At 36.1% G+C, this 19275-nt stretch overlaps 1 protein-coding gene across 1 annotated transcript in view; it reads left to right on the forward strand.

Moving 5' to 3' along the window:
- The first annotated feature begins 5969 nt into the window (after positions 1-5969).
- Positions 5970-19275, forward strand: part of LOC121416190 (FAS-associated factor 2-like) — a 42043-nt gene continuing 28737 nt past the window's right edge. Inside the window, 1 exon segment of the mRNA XM_041609685.1 lies at positions 5970-6053. Coding sequence (XP_041465619.1) covers positions 5988-6053 — 66 coding nt within the window. The 5' untranslated portion in view covers positions 5970-5987.

Raw genomic sequence — 19275 nt, forward strand, 5'->3', positions numbered from 1 at the left:
TTGTGACTCCTAAAACTCCTGACAAGGATCTCATTTTTCATTAAGGCACGTTATGTACGTAACAATGTAATGGTGTCAAAAATACTAAAATGAATAAGAAAGGTAGGGGAAGGCGGGGTAAGTTGTGACAGTTTTTGCTTTTTGCATGTTAGAATTGATATGATTAATAATCTTGTCGAAATAAGTACGTTGCCTTGAAATTTGATTCTTCTGAAATATTTTCCACCTATATATAACTTTCTATCCCCACACTGAAAGTCATCGTGACCTTTGAAAAAAACGATGTCAAATGGCTCAACTTGCCCCATATATGGGGTAAGTTTGAGCCACCTTCTGGGGTAAGTTGAGCCACAAAAACTATGTACAAAATGTATGGGGGAGAACCAGCATGTCATTTTTTTGTTTAAAGTCTTTTCACTTGCTAATTCTCTATAAATACTAACATCCTGTAAAAGAAAAAGAGCAGTCATGTAAATTTGCTCCTTTTAGCCTGCATTTCAATCGATTTTTATGGTTTGTTTGTTTTTTAAGATACATCACCATAGGAATTACCATGGCTCAACTTGCCCCATGCTGTTTGGCTCAACTTACCCCAGTCCGAACTTAGTGCGATAATTTTGTATCCACACATTCATTATGCATCCATCATATAAAAGACTATGACAAGAATGAAGATCCATACCTGGACTAATGATGTTGTTATCATGTCTTTATTATATTTAAAGACGTGTGTGTTTATAAAGCACTAATCTATTTCACACTCTTTTTTACTTTTTTGGCTGAAATTCATATTTTTCCCTCTAAAAAACTATTTTTTGTTTCAAAGTTGGAAACAATGTGGTGGGGTTAGGGGTTATGCTATGGGTCATCAATACATGACACCACCACAATGTCTGACTCATTCATTATTGGCCTGGGGCTGGTGGCTCAACTTGCCCCTATGCTCAACTTACCCCGCCTTCCCCTATGTATATATTTCGCTAGGAAAACTACATGTGTAAGGTCCAATTTGCGAGGATATAAAAAAATAAAATACTTTTGCCCCAACACTGCGTGTTAAAAGGCCAAGTCCACCTCAGAAAAATATTGATTTGAATAAATAGAAAAAATCAAACAAGCATTGTGCTGAAAAATTCATCAAAATCCGATGTAAAATAAGAAAGTTGTGAAATTATTAAGTTTACATTTTTCACAAAACAGTGATATGCACAACTCAGTGGCAAACAAATTAGACAGTCGATGATGTCCCTCACTTTTTCTCTTTTATTGTTATCAATATATATTTTTTTTTACAGATTTGACAATAAGGTCCAACTTGATTGAACCATTTAGTATTAAACAATGCTAATTACACATGTTCAGGGAGGAATTAATCATTTCACACGACAACAGGGAGAAAATTTGAATATTTCATATAATAAAATGCAAAAGAATTAGTGAGTGAGTGAATGATGTCATGAGTCTCATTTGCATACCGATATTGAATAGTGCGTGCGCGAGCTATTGTTTTTTGAAAATTTCATGTATATTGACCTAAAAATTCAACATTCTGAGCAATTTATGTAAATAAGTACTGCGAGCTCGAGCAGAAATTTGCACGTTCTGGCCTTATCTAAAAAGGACCTGTTATAACCACTGTTTGCAGTGACCTACATGAAGACGATTTCAACAATAGTAATGCGAGCCCGGGCTCGCGAGCTGAAAATGTTTGACATTCTGCCTTAAAAAGGGGACATAGCACTTTTTAAAAACATAAACTGGCTCATAGGGAGTTTATTCAGCTGATCGGGCACATGATAATAACTAAACAAAATCGATGCAAAGCGCGAGCCCCCCCCACCCGGGGGGGGGGGCACTTCCATTGACGATTGGATACCATGCGAGACCATGGGGTTTTGAAAAGCACCCTAAACGTGTATTTTCCATATTCTAAAAATGCACCCCTTAACAAGCATTGGCGTGTGAAACCCTACCCTTAACAAGTTTTGGAAACAAAACAATACTTGGCAAGTATATACATGCGATATTTTATTGTTATGTCACGGGTCCGTCGGTCGTCGGTTTTACACATTAATTTTGGTATGGTACAGCCCCACATCTCGCGCAAAGATTCTAAACACGTAATGTTTGGGGCAAAAAGGACATACTTTATAAAACATTTTCATTTTGTTTTATCATCCCCGCAAATTCGACCCTAAACACGTAGCTTTCCTAGCAGAATAGATACCTTTTTTTTTTCATTATTTTTGTGTTTTTGACACCCTTATCACGTTACGTAGTTAAAGTGCCCTATCTTGAAAAAGACATCCTTTTTACGTGTTTTTTTTTTTGGGGGGGGTCGCGTATGGTATCCACTCCGAGCGCGGAAGTTTGACCTAAAAACGGGACACTATATTCATGCTTTGCGAAATCATGAAAAGGATGAGGAGTCGGTATCTTCCTATATATTGATATAACGAGAGCGCAATAGCGAGCAGAATTTTCTATATTCTTTTCTGAAACTGGATAATTTAATAACTGGAATAATAAAGTACGTTTTACTGGATAATAAAGTATGTTTTAAATAACAAAAAATGTTTCGTATCTCAATAGACATGCGTGCGCGTGTTTTACATTTAGACCAAGAATCTGGGCATTTTTATACATTTCTTTTATTAAGAAAATAAATAATGCAAGCGCGAGCTGAAAAAAATCAACATTTCAAGCACTGTGCATAGGGAAATTATGAAGTGGATAAAGATCACACATAAATGATGCGAGCTCGAAGCTTTATTATCCAGGAGGGTGTCGAGCCGGCCCCGGCCCCCTATTTTTTGACAAGCTGCAAAAAAGTGTACTCTTTAACTTGATAGAAACTACGAAAAACAGAAAGAAAAGTAAGAGAGAGGTATTATACCCATGGTGTGTAATTTACAGCCTCGTAACGGCTGCCGGCCAGACCCCGAAAGGAAACAAGAAAAAGCTGAAGGGAAGAACTGGAATAGACTTTATACAAAAATCGCATTCTAGATCAATTTGCACACAATATTTTAGCTCGCACATCAAGCGCCAATTATTTTGTTTGATTTACACAAATTATTGTTATATTAAAATTTTCAGCTCGCGCTACGCGCTCTCATTGTTTGATTTGTGAGTTACCTATTCTCTTTGGAAATTCTTTCCAAAATTTGTCAAAATGCTCCTTTATCATGTCAGTATTAAGCTCGTGCTTCACGCTCGCATTTAATTGTTTGAGACACACAGCAAAGACCCAGCCTACTGTCCATTTTCAGGTCGGAATATAAAAAAAATGAGGTTGTGCTTCGCACTCTCATTTAATTGGTGATACTTGTATCCTCTTCATTAATCACTAAAAACAGTCCTAATTGAGTTCCTTTTCGCGGTACTATATAAAAAATTTCGGCTCGCGCTTCGCGCTCGCATTGTTTAGTTACTTATCTTTGTTCATGATTATAAAAATAATCAGAATCTCCAGTTCTAGGACATAAAGTATCAAAGAATTTTAGCTTATATCAAAGAATTTTTGCTCGCGCTTTGCGCTAGCATTATATATTAAGACCACATGAGATACCTTATCTTGTTAATAAAAACTTATAACAATAACAAGTGGAATGCCTCTGGCCGTCTCACCTGCATCACGCAGTTCAATATAGTAGCAGTGCTGACTTTGCATACTACTCTAACTCGCACAAGATGTTCAGTGATACATGGTTACTCTTATGTCCTCTTTTTATGAACTAGACCAATAAACTTACAGAGATATGATGGTTATTCAACAAAAAACCCCAACATGGCCAAAGTTCATTGACCTTACATGACCTTTGACCTTGATCATGTGACCTGAAACTGGAACAGGATGTTCAGTGATACTTGATTACTCTTATGTACAAGTTTCATGAATCAGATCCATAAACTTTCAAAGTTATGATGGTAATTCAACAGATACACCCAATTCGGCTAAAGTTCATTGACCTTTGACCTTGGACATGTGACCTGAAACAAGCACAGGATGTTCAGTGATACTTGGTTACTCTAATGTCCAAGTTTAACGAACTAGACCAATAAACTTTCAAAGTTATGATGGTAATTCAACAGATACCCGATTCGGCCAAAGTTCATTGACCCTAAATGACCTTTGACCTTAATCATGAGACCTGAAACTTGCACAAAATGTTCAGTGATGCTTGATTACTATTATGTCCAAGTTTCATGAATAAGATCCATAAACTTTCAAAGTTATGATGGGAATTCAACAGATATCCCCAATTCGGCCAAAGTTCATTGACCCTAAATGACCTTTGACCTTGATCATGTGACCTGAAACTTGCACAAAATGTTCAGTGATGCTTGATTACTATTATGTCCAAGTTTCATGAATCAGATCCATAAACTTTCAAAGTTATGATGGGAATTCAACAGATATCCCCAATTCGTCCAAAGTTCATTGACCCTAAATGACCTTTGACCTTGGTCATGTGACGTGAACCTCATGCAGGATGTTCATTGATACTTGATTAACCTTATGTCCAAGTTTCATGAACGAGGTCCATATATTTTCTAAGTTATGATGACATTCCAAAAACTTAACCTCAGGTTAAGATTTCGATGTTGATTCCTCCAACATGGTCTAAGTTCATTGACCCTAAATGACCTTTGACCTTGGTCATGTGACATGAAACTCTAATAGGATGTTCAGTAATACTTGATTAACCTTATGGCCAAGTTTTATTAACTAGGTCCATATACTTTCTAAGTTATGATGTCATTTCAAAAACTTAACCTCAGGTTAAGATTTGATGTTGACGCCGCCGCCGCCGTCGCCGTCGCCGTCAGAAAAGCGGCGCCTATAGTCTCACTTTGCTTCGCAGGTGAGACAAAAACTAACATATAATTAAAACTTCAGTCTTTTGTTAGGACTAACCCCTCGACTAACCCCTGATGAAAAACCAACCCCCCCAAAAAAAAAACAAAAAAATCAGATTATAGCAGCCAATCGAGAAAAAATTTTGATGAAAATATTTTTCGGCCCCCGGCCATATTGGCGAAAGCTATAGATCCGCCCCTGTGCACTATTCTCTGGGGCACTATTCCATCATTGACGTACACGGAATAGCAATGTTTCTTCAGTGGGCGTTTCATTTTCAACATCATCACAAAATAGTGTGAACGCACATGATGCTATTTAACCCTAAATAGACTGGGCTATTTCGACGCTTAAGAAGACTGGGGGGGGGGGGCTGATTCAGCTCCCCCCCCCCCCTTATGATCTCGGCCGTCGATCGCGCGATCGCGACGAAAATTGGCACACGCGTTACCCATGGCATTATCTACAAAACTATAACATCAAATTTGTGCAAAAAATCATAAGTTTCCTCTAATTGATAAAATAATGCCCCTGAAATGCTGATTTTTGTTTCACAAAAGTTGCGCGAGACTTGAAAGTAAAATGTCAGCGAGCGACGCGGTCAAAAAAATTTGCGCGGCGGATTTATCGCGAAAAATGTCGAGGGGGGGGGGGGGTGATCAGCCCCCCAGTCTTTTTAGGGTTAAACCAATCAACATACATGTTTTAATTAATGTAGGATATAAAGTATAATAGGCATATAGGTATACCATGGGTATACTATATAGTACTATACTATTAATGTGGCACAAATGGGGCCCACATAATTATAGAGAATTTATTTTATCTACTAGATTCAGTAGGCCTATTAGTAGCACATTTTGTATTTATATAAATTTCGTTTATAGGGAAGTATCGGTTTATTGCGAAATAAGCGTCTATACGCTTTACAATATAATCACATTTTGCCACCTACTAACACCTTTCCATCCCAAATAAAGATGATTTTTAAGGTTTCCTAGAACAAATACATGAGCTCATTAACATATTTTATCTGAGTTTGAGAAAAGTGAAACAATCCCTATCTATGGAACACTCGTGCATTACTACTAGCTTTCCATACCGGGTACATTATTTTGGGAATATGGCGGAGGCCGAGGAAGAGCCAACGCTCAACACTGAGCAAACTGAAAAATTATTGCAATTCCAGGTACGGTAAATCTTTTATCTTTGACGATTTTTTATTCTATTGTATAATTAATTCGGTGCCATTAATTCACAGTAGTTCTCCATTTTGTGGTACGACAAATATGCTATTGCGACAAGCGTAAACCACGGTGACGGTGGCGGCGAAGCCGAAGGCGCCGCCTGCGCAAAGGCCAAACAGCCAAAGCCAGGCCTGGTCCCTGGCCTGGCTGGGCTAGCCAGTCGGCTTCTTGAGAGTAAAATTTAAAAATCATTTACTAACGTAGGCTTTACTCTCATTGAAGCCAGGAGCCTGTTGCATGAAATGGTCTTTCATAGAAGAACCATGCTACGTAAGAACGATATATCGCTCAACTGTTTCACAAAGTCAAAGCCGAGCTAGAGTTGGGCGATACCACTCATTCAATGAACAAGGTTATAATATAACCTTGTTCTCACTTATATCTCCACGTGTGGCAAAATAAGGGTGGCAATGTTTGGCTTATTTTCTCTTTTTCTTTGGGGCAAATGCTTGATTTTTTTACACTGACAGTCTCCATTACACCTATTATTCATACAACTTGACTCTTATTCAAATTTGATTCTTTAAATTATTTTTTTCTTAATTAAAAATAGAGATCAAAAAATGAAAATTTTCTTGCCATATTACTTTCCACCAATAGAGGGCGTACCAAAAAATATGCCCCAAATTCAAGTTTTTGAGCGCTCTGGTGAATACAAAAATTATTCACAAGTTGCTAATGAAAAATAAATTGCAACTGTATGGAAATTAGTAATTTTGGTCACAAAAGTGATATTTTAATGATTTTTTAAAGTGTGTGCTCTGTACAACATTGGCATACCATAGTCCTACCTGTAGATTCCCCACAGGCAGGGTGGTAGCAGGGAACAAGTGGGCGATACGAAGATTAAGAATTTAGAATGGCTTGGAAAGACACCACTCAACTCGTCAGACTAAGCCTGGAGGCGTCTGGGAAGTAAAAATCATAGGAGTAGGCCCTAATATAGACAGGAATAACCGTCGTTTCTGGGGATTTATTCAACAATTTCTGACATTTTACTATCATCCCAATTCACCGACGGTAAAGTGTCCGTGTGGGCTCCCCTTTGTATAGGCCTAACACCAGCACTTTTGTCAATCCAGAATCAAAACTTTTGGGCTATATTACACATCGAAGTTACACTCTAAGGATTTATCAACTACAAGATATCAATTTATAATATCTAATAAATGAAAAAATGCAGGGTTGGCGATTTTTTTGATTTTTTTAAAAAAATCAAAAAAATCGGATTTGATTTAAATCAGATTTTTTTGATTTAAATCAGATTTTTTTTATTTTTTTGATTTTTTTAAAGTTCCTTCGAAAAAAAGGGTAATTATCCCCCCCCCCCTTACTCTTACAATGACATCAATATTGATGTCATACATTTCACCCCTAATATTGTTCTTAACCACATATTTTGTAATTAAAATCCAGTAAAAAAGGACAATTAAAAATAAATTTGAGGAATCATGTATCTGAACTTAATTCTATCATACATAGGCCTATGAAGGAATATTCCATAGAGAATTCCCAGTGAGTAGAGAAAATTCCCCTCTGGGATTTTTCATTCAAATATTTAAAAAAATCCAAGAGAAAAAATCCCTTATCAAAACTGCCAACAAACCCTTTGCCAATTACTAGTATTCATGTATATTGTAAGAGAAATATTTCTCATCAATGATTTTTTTCAATTAGTCACAGCTTTACAATAGTCAAAGAGAGACTACAACTGTATATGTTAAGGATCTTTTTGATAAAAAGCTCTTCTCTTGCTACAGATATAGATGCAAAACTCTCAGTTTTGGAGAACAATATAGGAGATAGCTTAGTCAAAGGGTGACTATACTACATTCTGTTACTGTGATTTTTTTTAAATTAATCTATAATTTTTATTCCCATATTCTCTACAAAAAAATCTGTTTGATCCATGAAGTATGAAAAAAAATCTACTTACTTTTAACTTAAAGGATAAAAACTGCAAAACTGCTTAAATTACAACATATGTATTACAAAAAGAAGTATTTTATTTTAAATGAGACACAGCTTACAACTGCCAATGATTGTAACTGAAGTACCTGCATCTTAACGTTAAAATACAGTGTTAAATGTTTATTCTGAGTTTTGCAAATTGTTGTTATAGAGCTCTTTCCATTATTACATGCAGATACAAAACTTCCATTATTTGTAGCACTGAACATAAAATGGGCTGCAGTGACTTAAAAGGTTTATAAGAGAAAGCTTTTCTCAACAGTCAAATTATGACTGTACTATATTATGTTAATGTGATTTTTATAATTATGTTATTCAAAACATCAAATGTATGATAAATGTAACAATACGAAATAAGAGGCATGTTAAATATGTTGATTACATGCAGGTATCATTTTTTATTTTACATGACAGAAGTAGTTAGGTGTAGGCGAAGGATCAAAACTGGAAAACTGCCAACAAACCTTTTCTCATCGACTTTTATATATTATATTTTTTTTTACAAACTGCTCTCTGAAAAGTCTTTGGATTATGTGAAAACTTTACGTTAAGAAAGAAATTGACAAATAATAACTGACAAAGAATGTAAAATTTCAGAAGAAAAACTCGACATAATTTACAAAAAATGAGTACCTATTGACAACATACATCTGTAGTTTTTAAGGAATTACCTGATTTTATTAATTTGTTTTAATTTGTTTTAAGTAGATATGAAGTCTTTGTTGATCTTTTATTGATATAAAGTTAATTCAAAGTTTTTCAGTTGACTTGAAGAATTAAAACTGCATTGAACAAATACTTTGTCCATGATTTGTACATGTTTCAATGGAAGTGATTTAAATCAATGATTTTTTTAAAAAAATCATGGTGATTTAAATCGCGATTTAAATCACGATTTAAATCAACGTGATTTAAATCCGCCAACCCTGAAAAAATGACAAAATATATATCAAAAAGTATGAAAATGGTACTTTACCGATGTTTTCTTGCGACTTGGACGCCAGAATCATTCCCAAAATAGCAGCCAAAATAACAAACGAACGGAGAGTGCATCGACAATTTTGAATGTGATATCGATATTGCTTTCGATATTAACTATAATGCGATCTGCTCCACATGCGAGCTAAACCGCTACGATCACAGGTAGCAGACAACATTCGATATATCGAGATATTAACGATAATGACGTCATTCAAGATGGCAACTTGCGAGAAAAACCGTCAGCTCCAGTGAAAATGTCTTAGGTGAAAGGTGTCTGGATCATCCAGAGGATTTTTATCAATAACTCCGGTCCGAGGTACGCAATTACTTATATTTACCTGATAATGGAAACCATGAAACTGTAAATTTCGCTAAAAAAAACAGTTTTAATTTAAATCGCGACCTATAAAACGTTAGTTCACTATACGTTGTCTGTACGTACGGACCTCCAAGCTCTTCAGTCTATGTATTGGTGAGTGGAGCCAACGTAGTTCAGCGGAACAACCAAAATACAGAGACTGAAGCTTTTGGTCTAGCCCTAAGTACTGTCGTACCTTTTACTCCCCTAACGCCTGGCCCTGGTCTATATACTTTCCCACGCACCGAGGGAAAAGGCAACTATACAAATGCACCAAACTGCTAGTTATGTTTAGAATCTGACACTCATTCAATGAACAAGGTTATGATATAACCTTGATCTCAGTTATATCTTCATGTGTGGCAAAATAAGGGTGGCAATGTTTGGCTTATTTTCTCTTTTTCTTTGGGACAAATGCTTGATTTTTTTACACTGACAGTTTTCATTACACCTATTTTTTTTTAAATCTTGGCTCTTATTTAAATTTGATTATTCAAATTATTTTTTTCTTAATAAAAAATAAAGATCAACAAATGAAAATTTTCTTGCCATATTACTTTCCACCAATAGAGGGCGTACACAAAAATATGCCCAAAATTCAAGTTTTTGAGCGCTCTGGTGGATACAAAAATTATTCTCAAGTTACTAATGAAAAAATAATTTGCAACTGTATGGAATTTAATAATTTTGGTCACAAAAGTGATATTTTAATGATTTTTTAAAGTGTGTGCTATGTATAGCATTGGCATACCATAGACCTACCTGTAGGTTCAGGGCATACACCACTAACTATTTCCCCTTAGACTCATGTGTTAAAAATGAGATTTGAAAAAATCGCCAAAAATAAGTCTTAATAATCATATCATCCACACCTTTATCATTTGGTAGTTTATCCAATATCCTTCAAACGCTAATATGAAAAGGTGTTTTTCAGGATTTTTTCGCACTACAGGGGCTCAAACCAAGACTACGTGCAAACTTGGTTGCAGTCACAGTGCTCACAGGGTTTCTTGGGCAACTAATCAAGTTCCCATAAAACCCAGCATTGACAAATTACTGCTCTCCCATGGGACTGAACAGATCCAGTAGTAATCCCTCTCTATGCCCATATGAAAAAATTGTTCAGATATGCACCGTTGATTTTATATGAATATTTTTCCAACCATTACATCATTTTAGGTACAGGTCTAAAGGGGATTCCCGAAATTGCCGGATCCTATTAGTGGTGTGCGTCCTTCAGAGGGTGCGATTTGCACTGAACTTGGAAAAAAAAATTTTGGCACAACCTTAGGGTATCATATGCATAATGTTTTCGTGACCCTGTTCTCTTTCGAACAGGGAATAAACATTGTCTCTTCAGGGGCATAATACATACAGAATACACACAGTTTAAACAGTGCACTTTAAAGAGATAATTTGCTCAATCCATATTCATGAATTGAAATTTAATGATGATCCTTGTGTTTGATTTGTTATGAATACATTTCAATAGTACTATTTCATTTGTCTAAGTCATGAGTTATTGAAACTGATAGCACAATTCAGGATATAAACAATAAAAACAAAAGAAATACAAAAAAAATAAGTGTATCATGTGTAATCACATTCAGGGTTTTCAGGAGGCAGATAAAATGAGTTGGATATAGAAAGGGATGAGAAATGGAGGAAAGAGGAGAGGGAGAGAGAGAGAGGGGGGGGGGGTGAGCAAAATGACAGAGAATGAGAGCTAAATAAATTGTGATATTTATCATGATACACAGCAATGGTTCAGTAGTACAAGAAGGGGACATAATTTATTGCTGGTCAGCATGGTCAGTGTGTAATTAGCATCAATCTGTCACCATATCAAATGTGTCATGTAAACTAGGTGAAGGACATGAAAGTACTCAGGGAATCCATGCTACAAGTATGTTACTGCTGCCCTTCTGGGATGAAAAAAGGGGGTTGTCTGTAAGGTATTATAAAAATCATGACATAATTTGTGATTTTTTTTTCTGATTGACTAAGGGGGGGGGGGGGGTGATTATGACATTTCAGATGCACACTAGAAAAGTGTATAAATGCAAGAGGAAATTTCCCCAATCAAACCAAATGCAGTAACAATGGGCCCCCAAGAAACTATCTGACAAGTAAAAGAACTTCTTTGTACCTGGCCATACAGTGCATGGAACATGCATGGAGCTGAAGTGGGTAGCTTGGTAATCCCAACAGTATTCTAAAGCTGAAATATGTATGTCTAACATGAGAGGACTTGGTTGGAGCGTACAATTGTCCTTGATGAGCATGATAAATTCACCAATATGATAAACCATATTGGTGAATTTTCACGACAATCATTAGACCAAAGACATCAAAAGACTCTGTACCCCTGATGGTCCCACTGTCGGCCATCGGATTGTTGATGTAGAGAAGCATACCGTGGTCATCAATGATGAAGCTTGCCAACAAGCGTACACATTTAGCCCTGGCCTGGGACCTGGTGTTCAAATATGTAGTGGATGATTCCTGACGAAAAAGGGGGAAAATAAAGAGGAATTGCAGTTATTACCATATTATTCAAGTGCATGAATTGTGAATTTGAATCAACTGCCTGCTTTAACATTTTCCAGAGAGATAGTTAAAACGGAATCAGGAGAAAACAGCTGTACCAAACATCATGACAGGTGGGGCTAGCAAAAAAGAAGGGGGGGGGGGGCATCTATTTCAAACACTGCTGCAAGCAGGATTCTAACATTTGTTTACAACAGCAATGATATTCCAAATTCCAACTGGATAGATGTTTCCAAAACACAGCTAAGAAATGTGGTGAAATCTTGGCCCTTTTGTGTCTGTCATACTGTCTAAAATTTTGACAAAGTTGGAACACAACACTAATAGTGCGGTATGGTGTGTCATCCCGTAGGACTAGCATGCCAAAATTGATTTTTTGGTTGTTTTGGCTTCAATAGGGTCCCCTTAGACCAAAAACTATGGGGTTCAAATTTTCAGACCCCTCCTTCCCTTTGTGGGGGGTCCTTTTTGGCGCCATATTGCCCTGTACAAAGCCCAATAGGATAATCCATTGTTTTCAACCTTATTTCTCACTTTTCTTCGCCAATTTTATTTTTAAGTTGTCTGAGGTGTACAAGAATGAATATTTGATGATGTTGTGATGTCAATATTTTTTCACTTTTGGGGGGGGGGGGGGAGGGGGGGGGGGGCGGATTTAGCGAAAAAAATGCCCCAAAATTGTAAAATATTACCCCAAAATATAATTTTCCCCCCTTTTTGGCACTAGAATAAGGACAAAAGGTTACAAAATGAAGTGCATATGTCTTATTGTACAGTCCAATAAGAGAGGAATACATCACATGTAATGTATATGATTATTCTTGGTAAATTAATGTAAAAGTCACCCCCATTTCAGGATTTTATGCAGTGAAAATCTAACTACAACACTAGAGGGCGCCATAACTTATGATGATATTAGTGTGGTACGGTATATCATGACACAGCTCCTGCAGGATTTTTTTTTTTGGATTCACTTGGGTCCAATCTATCAGGAAATGATAGGGTTCCAATTTTCCCCACCCTCACCCACTGCCTGAGGGGGGTCACCTATTTCAAGACCCACTAAAATCAGGATTATTAGTAATTTTGCGCCCGGTTAAAAAAATGAATTGTTTTATGGTATTTTATCATCCCTAGACAGCTAGAATGCCTATATCTGAAGGCTTCGAGTTAGACGAGCATCCTACCAACCATATCCCCTACTCCCCCCCCAACTGACTGGCATACAACTTTCACCATTCGGCCACTCGTTCTAGAGTACAATTTACGAAAGGACTTCTATTCGAATTGTCAATTATATACTTCTCGGCTAATTTCCAATTACTGATAGACAGAAAGAAACCCATAAAATATATTTTTAGCCCCCCCCCCACACACGCACACACATGCACATAATCATTATTGAAATAACATGTGATGTTTAGAGAACTTCCGAACTTACATTGTTTTTCAACAGTTTTTAGTACTTATTGACCTCGGGAATAATATACTGAAAATCTACCAAAATCTGCATCAGGGAAAGTGGTTATTTTCAAGATAGTATCCAAGATGGCCATCATTCACTTAAAATTAATGAATACGACTCACTCATTATCCACCCTAGAATCCTAATTAGTTTCATACTCCATGGTCTAGGAGTTAAAATAATTTGTTGACACAGGGTAGAGTGAATATAAGGACCCCAGGATACCTGGAAAATATAAGATGGCATCAAAAAAGGCTGCCGTGTGCTAAAAATCCGCAATTTGGCTTTGATTCAATGATTTTAAGGGTGAAGTAGTAAATTGGAAAAAGTTACAAGGACAGTGAGTGGTCTGGTGGATCCAAAATCCATGATGGCTTCAAAAAATTTATTCTGAAATGGCTGCTAAACTTGAAGCAGACATAGCTGATTCATATCGTCCATGGAAATATGATTTCGATGTTTAATTTTAAACCACTGGTTTGGTCAAGACAATATATAAGGATCATTTACAAGGACAGTCAGTGGTCTGGTATGTCCAAAAATCAAAGATGAATTCAAAAAAATGATCTTAAAATGGCTGCTGATACTTAAAGCGGACATAGTTCACTTCATATCGGCCTGGGAGATATCATTTCGGTGTCTAAACCAACGGTTTCAAGGGTCAAATAAGACATTTGGATAAGAATATAAGGGCTGTCAGTGGTCTGGTATGTCAAAAAATGCGATATGGCCTCCAAAATGTAGGGTCTACATTGACTGTGGTTCTTAAAAGTAGACATAGTTCATTAGAAATGCACATTGTGGATTTAAATTGACTGTGGTTCTTAAAAGTAGACGTAGTTCATTAGAAATGCACATTGTAGATTTGATTTTGGTGTCTACACTAGAGTTTAAAGGATCAAGTATTGTTTCAAGTTGAAAGAACAGTCTGATGTCAAGTTTATCAAAAATCCAAGATTGCTTAAATGACTGCTATTACTTAAAAGTGGATATAGAACATTAAACATACACCTGGAGATATTATTTTGGTGTCTACACTAGTATTACAAGAGTTGAAATTAAAAATACTTATTAAGGACTTGCTACAATGACTATGCAGTTATCCATTTTGCCTTAAAATCCAAGTTGGCTTTAAAAAATGGGTTCCAAAATGACTATTGTTACTTAAAAGTGGAGACATTATTGAAACAATACCAACCTGTGAGAAATATTTTGGTGCCTACACTTAAATGTATGGGATAAGTTATCATATTGATTCATGAGTTTGTAATAGCACCCATTTGATGAATTTTTTTAATCTACCATGGATTTTAGACAAAATGGAAAACTAAATATCCATGTTATTTGTTGAATGTATTATCTGACCCTTTATACCACCATGTAGACATCCAAATTATTCCTCACATATTAATATTGTATAAACTCTGACCATTATTAATGAGTTTTAGGAATCATTTTAGATGCCATTTTGAAAACTTTCTTCGATTTTTAGGCAAAATGGACAAGTGCATATCTTTGTAACTAGTCGAAAGTATCATTATAATCATGAAACCATTGAGTGGACACCAAAATTATATGTCCTTGGTGAATTTTAATTGAACTATGTCCATTTTTAAGTAACAGCATTCACTTTAGACTCAGATTTCTTCACGCCATCTTGGATTTTCCGACATAGACAAATGACTGTCCTTGTTATGATATGATAATATTAATAATATAGGTATATTTTCCTAGGGAAGCCACTTCAGTTCTAAAAACTGTTCTCCCAGCGGGCCTTGCCATTATTATTACCCCTGTCTTAGATGGGCTGCCTAGGCGCTCTAGCATTCAAAGAATTTCTTCGTGCAGTCAGGGAATTTCTTCCTACCGGGTACCCATTTACCTCACCTGGGTTGATTTCAGCAAAATGTTGATAAATTTCTTGCAGAATGAAACTATGCCATGGCTGGGATTCGAACCCACGACCCTTTCAAAGTCAAAAGACCAATCCACTGGGCCACAACACTCGAACGGTTGTAACTAATTTTCTGACTTTAAACATCATGGTTTAGACATCAAACCATATTCTTGATGGATATTACATTTCCACTTAACAGTGGCTACTTTATACTCTAATGTTTAACATACTTGACCAACGACTCTCCTTGTAACTTATTCTAATGTATTATTAGACTCACTTTTCCATAATAGTCACACACATTCATATTCCCGGATATTGAACAAACTATATCACCATTTAAGGACCCCATTGGAAATAAGCCATCTCGGCTTTCATGTACTTGTTCATAGTTACCTGACAAATAAAATCAATCAATCAATATCGGTTTTTCAAGCAGCAACAGCAATTTCAAACTCCTTTTTTGGAAGCCATCTTGAATTTTTCAACATACCGGACCACCGACTGTCCCGGTATGTTGAGTCCAAGATGGCCTCCAACAGTTAACTAAATAAAAGAGGAAACGGTATTCTTGTCCCAATTTTGATCATTGAAACCATGGTCTAGACACCGATTAATGATAATAATAACAATATGCAACACTTTTATAGCGCTTTATACAAATGTTTCTAAGCGCTGCATACTATTAGCCCGGCTTTAGCACGGCTACCCTGATCGGGCGCATCGAGCATTCAAGGAATTTCTTCCTACCGGGTACCCATTTACTACACCTGGGTCGAGAGTGGTAAATGTAGATAAACGCCTTGCCAAAGGACGCTAGTGCTGCGGTGGGATTCCATCTATCTCAGGTATATAAAATGTGCTGTGTCCATTTAAGGTATCAACAGCCATTTTAAACTCCATTTTTGGAAGCATCTTGGATTCCTGGGTCCTTGTAACTTTTCCCGATATACTTTACCTTTAAAAATCTTTGAATAGAACCCAAATTAAGGTCACTTAAGTAACAAAAAAAAAAAGAATCCAGGATTTTTTTATTTTTAGCCTAAGGCAGCCATTTTGGGGGTAGAATCAAAACAAATTAGATGCCCATACTATGAATCGGCATTGGAAATAATTGTTCTTGAAATGTGTCAGCTTTCAAATTTATTGATAAAATTACAGTGCCTAGAATTTGATTTTTTTTAGGGAAGTGCTTATCATAAGTTATGGCGCCCTCTAGTGTCGTAGTAAGGTTTTCACTGCATAAAATACTGAAATGGGGATGATTTTTACATCAATTGACCAAAAATAATGATAAACATTACATGTGATATATTCCTCTGTTGTTGGATTGTATAACAAGACATATTCATTTCATTTTTGCAATCCTTTTGTCCTAATTTTAGTGCCAAAAAAGGGAAAAATAATATTTTGGGGGCATTATTTTACAATTTTGGGGCATTTTTCGTAAAGTCCGCCCCCATATGGTAAAAGTTAAAAAACATTGACATCACAACATCATCAAATATTCATTCTCATACACCTCAGACAACTTAAAAATATAATTGGCGAAGCAAAGTGAGAAATAAGGTTGAAAACAATGGATTATCCTATTGGGCTTTGTACAGGCCAATATTGCGCCAAAAAGGACCCCCCACAAAGGGAAGGAGGGGTCTGAAAATTTGAACCCCATCGTTTTTGGTCTAAGGGGACCCTATTGAAGCCAAAACAAACAAAAATCAATTTTGGCACGCTAGTCCTACGGGAGCTGTGTCAGCGACATACCGTACCACACTATAACAGGGGGTCTAACGTTAGGGGCTGGGCCTAACGTCTAACATTAACAATAAGTTAGGCCCAACAGTTGACATTAACAATAAATACGAGATTTGCCTTTAATAATTAATTAAGTACCCAGACGATCATTGCTATCAAATTCGATTTAAAAACCTCACATTTTACCTTGTCATGTTATTCCCTTTAACTTAACTGAAATCCTATCTTGGGAAGATGTTAAAAGAGAATTACTTACAATAAGCTAGATGCTGGCCTGTTTATCACTTTGTTCTACAAACTACACGTATTTCTGATTACTACGCGCATGCTAGCCTTGAATTTAAGACCCCAATATAGGCAAGTGCCAAAATTACATACAAAGTGAATGGCAAAACTGGCATTTTTATATTTGTTTGAGTGATTTAAAGAAAAAAGTGCTTAGTTAGCTGTCAGTTGGGTTTTCCAGATAGAACAACATGACAGGCATTCATTCAGAGTGTTTGCACCCCTTCTTTTCAATCAGTTTCCCTTCCAGCAGCAATTACATCCAACTAGGCCTCTTTACTGCACATCACCTGTTCAGGGCACACACCACTAACTATTTCCCCATAGACTCATGTGTTAAAAATGAGATTTGAAAAAATCGCCAAAAATAGGTCTTAATAATCACATCATCCACACCTTTATCATTTGGTAGTTCATTCAATATCCTTCAAACGCTAAATATATGAAAAGGTGTTTTTCAGGATTTTTTCGCACTACAGGGGCTCAAACCAAGACTACGTACAAACTTGGTTGCAGTCACAGTGCTCACAGGGTTTCTTGGGCAACTAATCAAGTTCCCATAAAACCCAGCATTGACAAATTACTGCTCTCCCATGGGACTGAACAGATCCAGTAGTAATCCCTCTCTATGCCCATATGAAAAAAATTGTTCAGATATGCACCGTTGATTTTATATGAATATTTTTCCAACCATTACATCATTTTAGGTAAGGGTCTAAAGGGGATTCCCGAAATTGCCGGATCCTATTAGTGGTGTGCGTCCTTCACCGCAGGCAAGGTGGTAGCAGTGAACAAGTGGAATCTGAGGACTTCTGCACATGGATAAAAATATCGGTTGGCAATGTTTGGCAAAAAAAGGATAGTTATGTTTAAAAAATATCGCACAAATGCGATGAAGAAATAAAGTAGAAGAGAGTTTACTCACATTTGTTGTCATCGCCATCTTTGATCCATTGTTAATGCAACTTAGTTACGTGATGCGTATAGAGGGCGGCAAAATCATGAGCGGTGCTAGATTAAAAAGTGCTAAAATGTCCCGCTTCAACCACTGAACTAGAAACACGTATTTCTAGTTCAGTGGTCGAAGCGGGACATTTTAGCACTTTTGAAAATTGATAAAACAAACTTCTGAAATATTAATTTTGCAGCCACTACCAATAAGTAACTTTCCATTATTTTGTACCTCTTGTATGTAAATCTTGCTTCCTCCTGTTATTTTACTTTGCTAATTGATTTGTGGTACTATATAAATTGTTGTATCATTGTAAATATGAAATGATTGAAAGAGAATAAAAGAATGGTATTGTTCCCAGGTTGTGTGGACTTCTTTTTTAAATCTCCGTATAGACATACACTCATAATGATAGAGTAAATAAATAGTGCATAGCAAACTCAGATAGATGTACAAAACAATGATTTTTCCTTTCTTTTTGATCCTAAAACCTAGATTATGCAGGCCCAAACTCCAATTCATCTTCTCTTTTCCAGCATATTATAGCAGGAGAAAATCACAGAAAAATATGCGGCAAAATTTGAACAATGCATAAAAAATAATCTTTAGAATAGTATATTGAAAAAAAGTAAACAAAAACTATAAAATATATACATTATAGGCCTAAGTGAAATAAAACAAAATAAAAAACATGAAGAAAAAACCCCCAAAGAACAGGGGAAAAAATTAGAGAAAAAAAACAAAAGAAAATGAAAGAAAAATGAATATAACAAAATTGATAAAAAATGGGGAAAATCATTATTATTATTCAGTAGAAACATTCTGTTATCAGGCATATTCAATGGGAAGGGGTATAAATGGTTTAACCACTATAAAAAATGAAAGAAAATAATAAGAAAACAGGTCCTTCCCTCTATTTGACAAAATGATGGAAAAATTCACATTTCATA

Source organism: Lytechinus variegatus, chromosome 1, assembly GCF_018143015.1.
Source record: "Lytechinus variegatus isolate NC3 chromosome 1, Lvar_3.0, whole genome shotgun sequence".
Lineage (NCBI taxonomy): Eukaryota > Metazoa > Echinodermata > Echinoidea > Temnopleuroida > Toxopneustidae > Lytechinus > Lytechinus variegatus.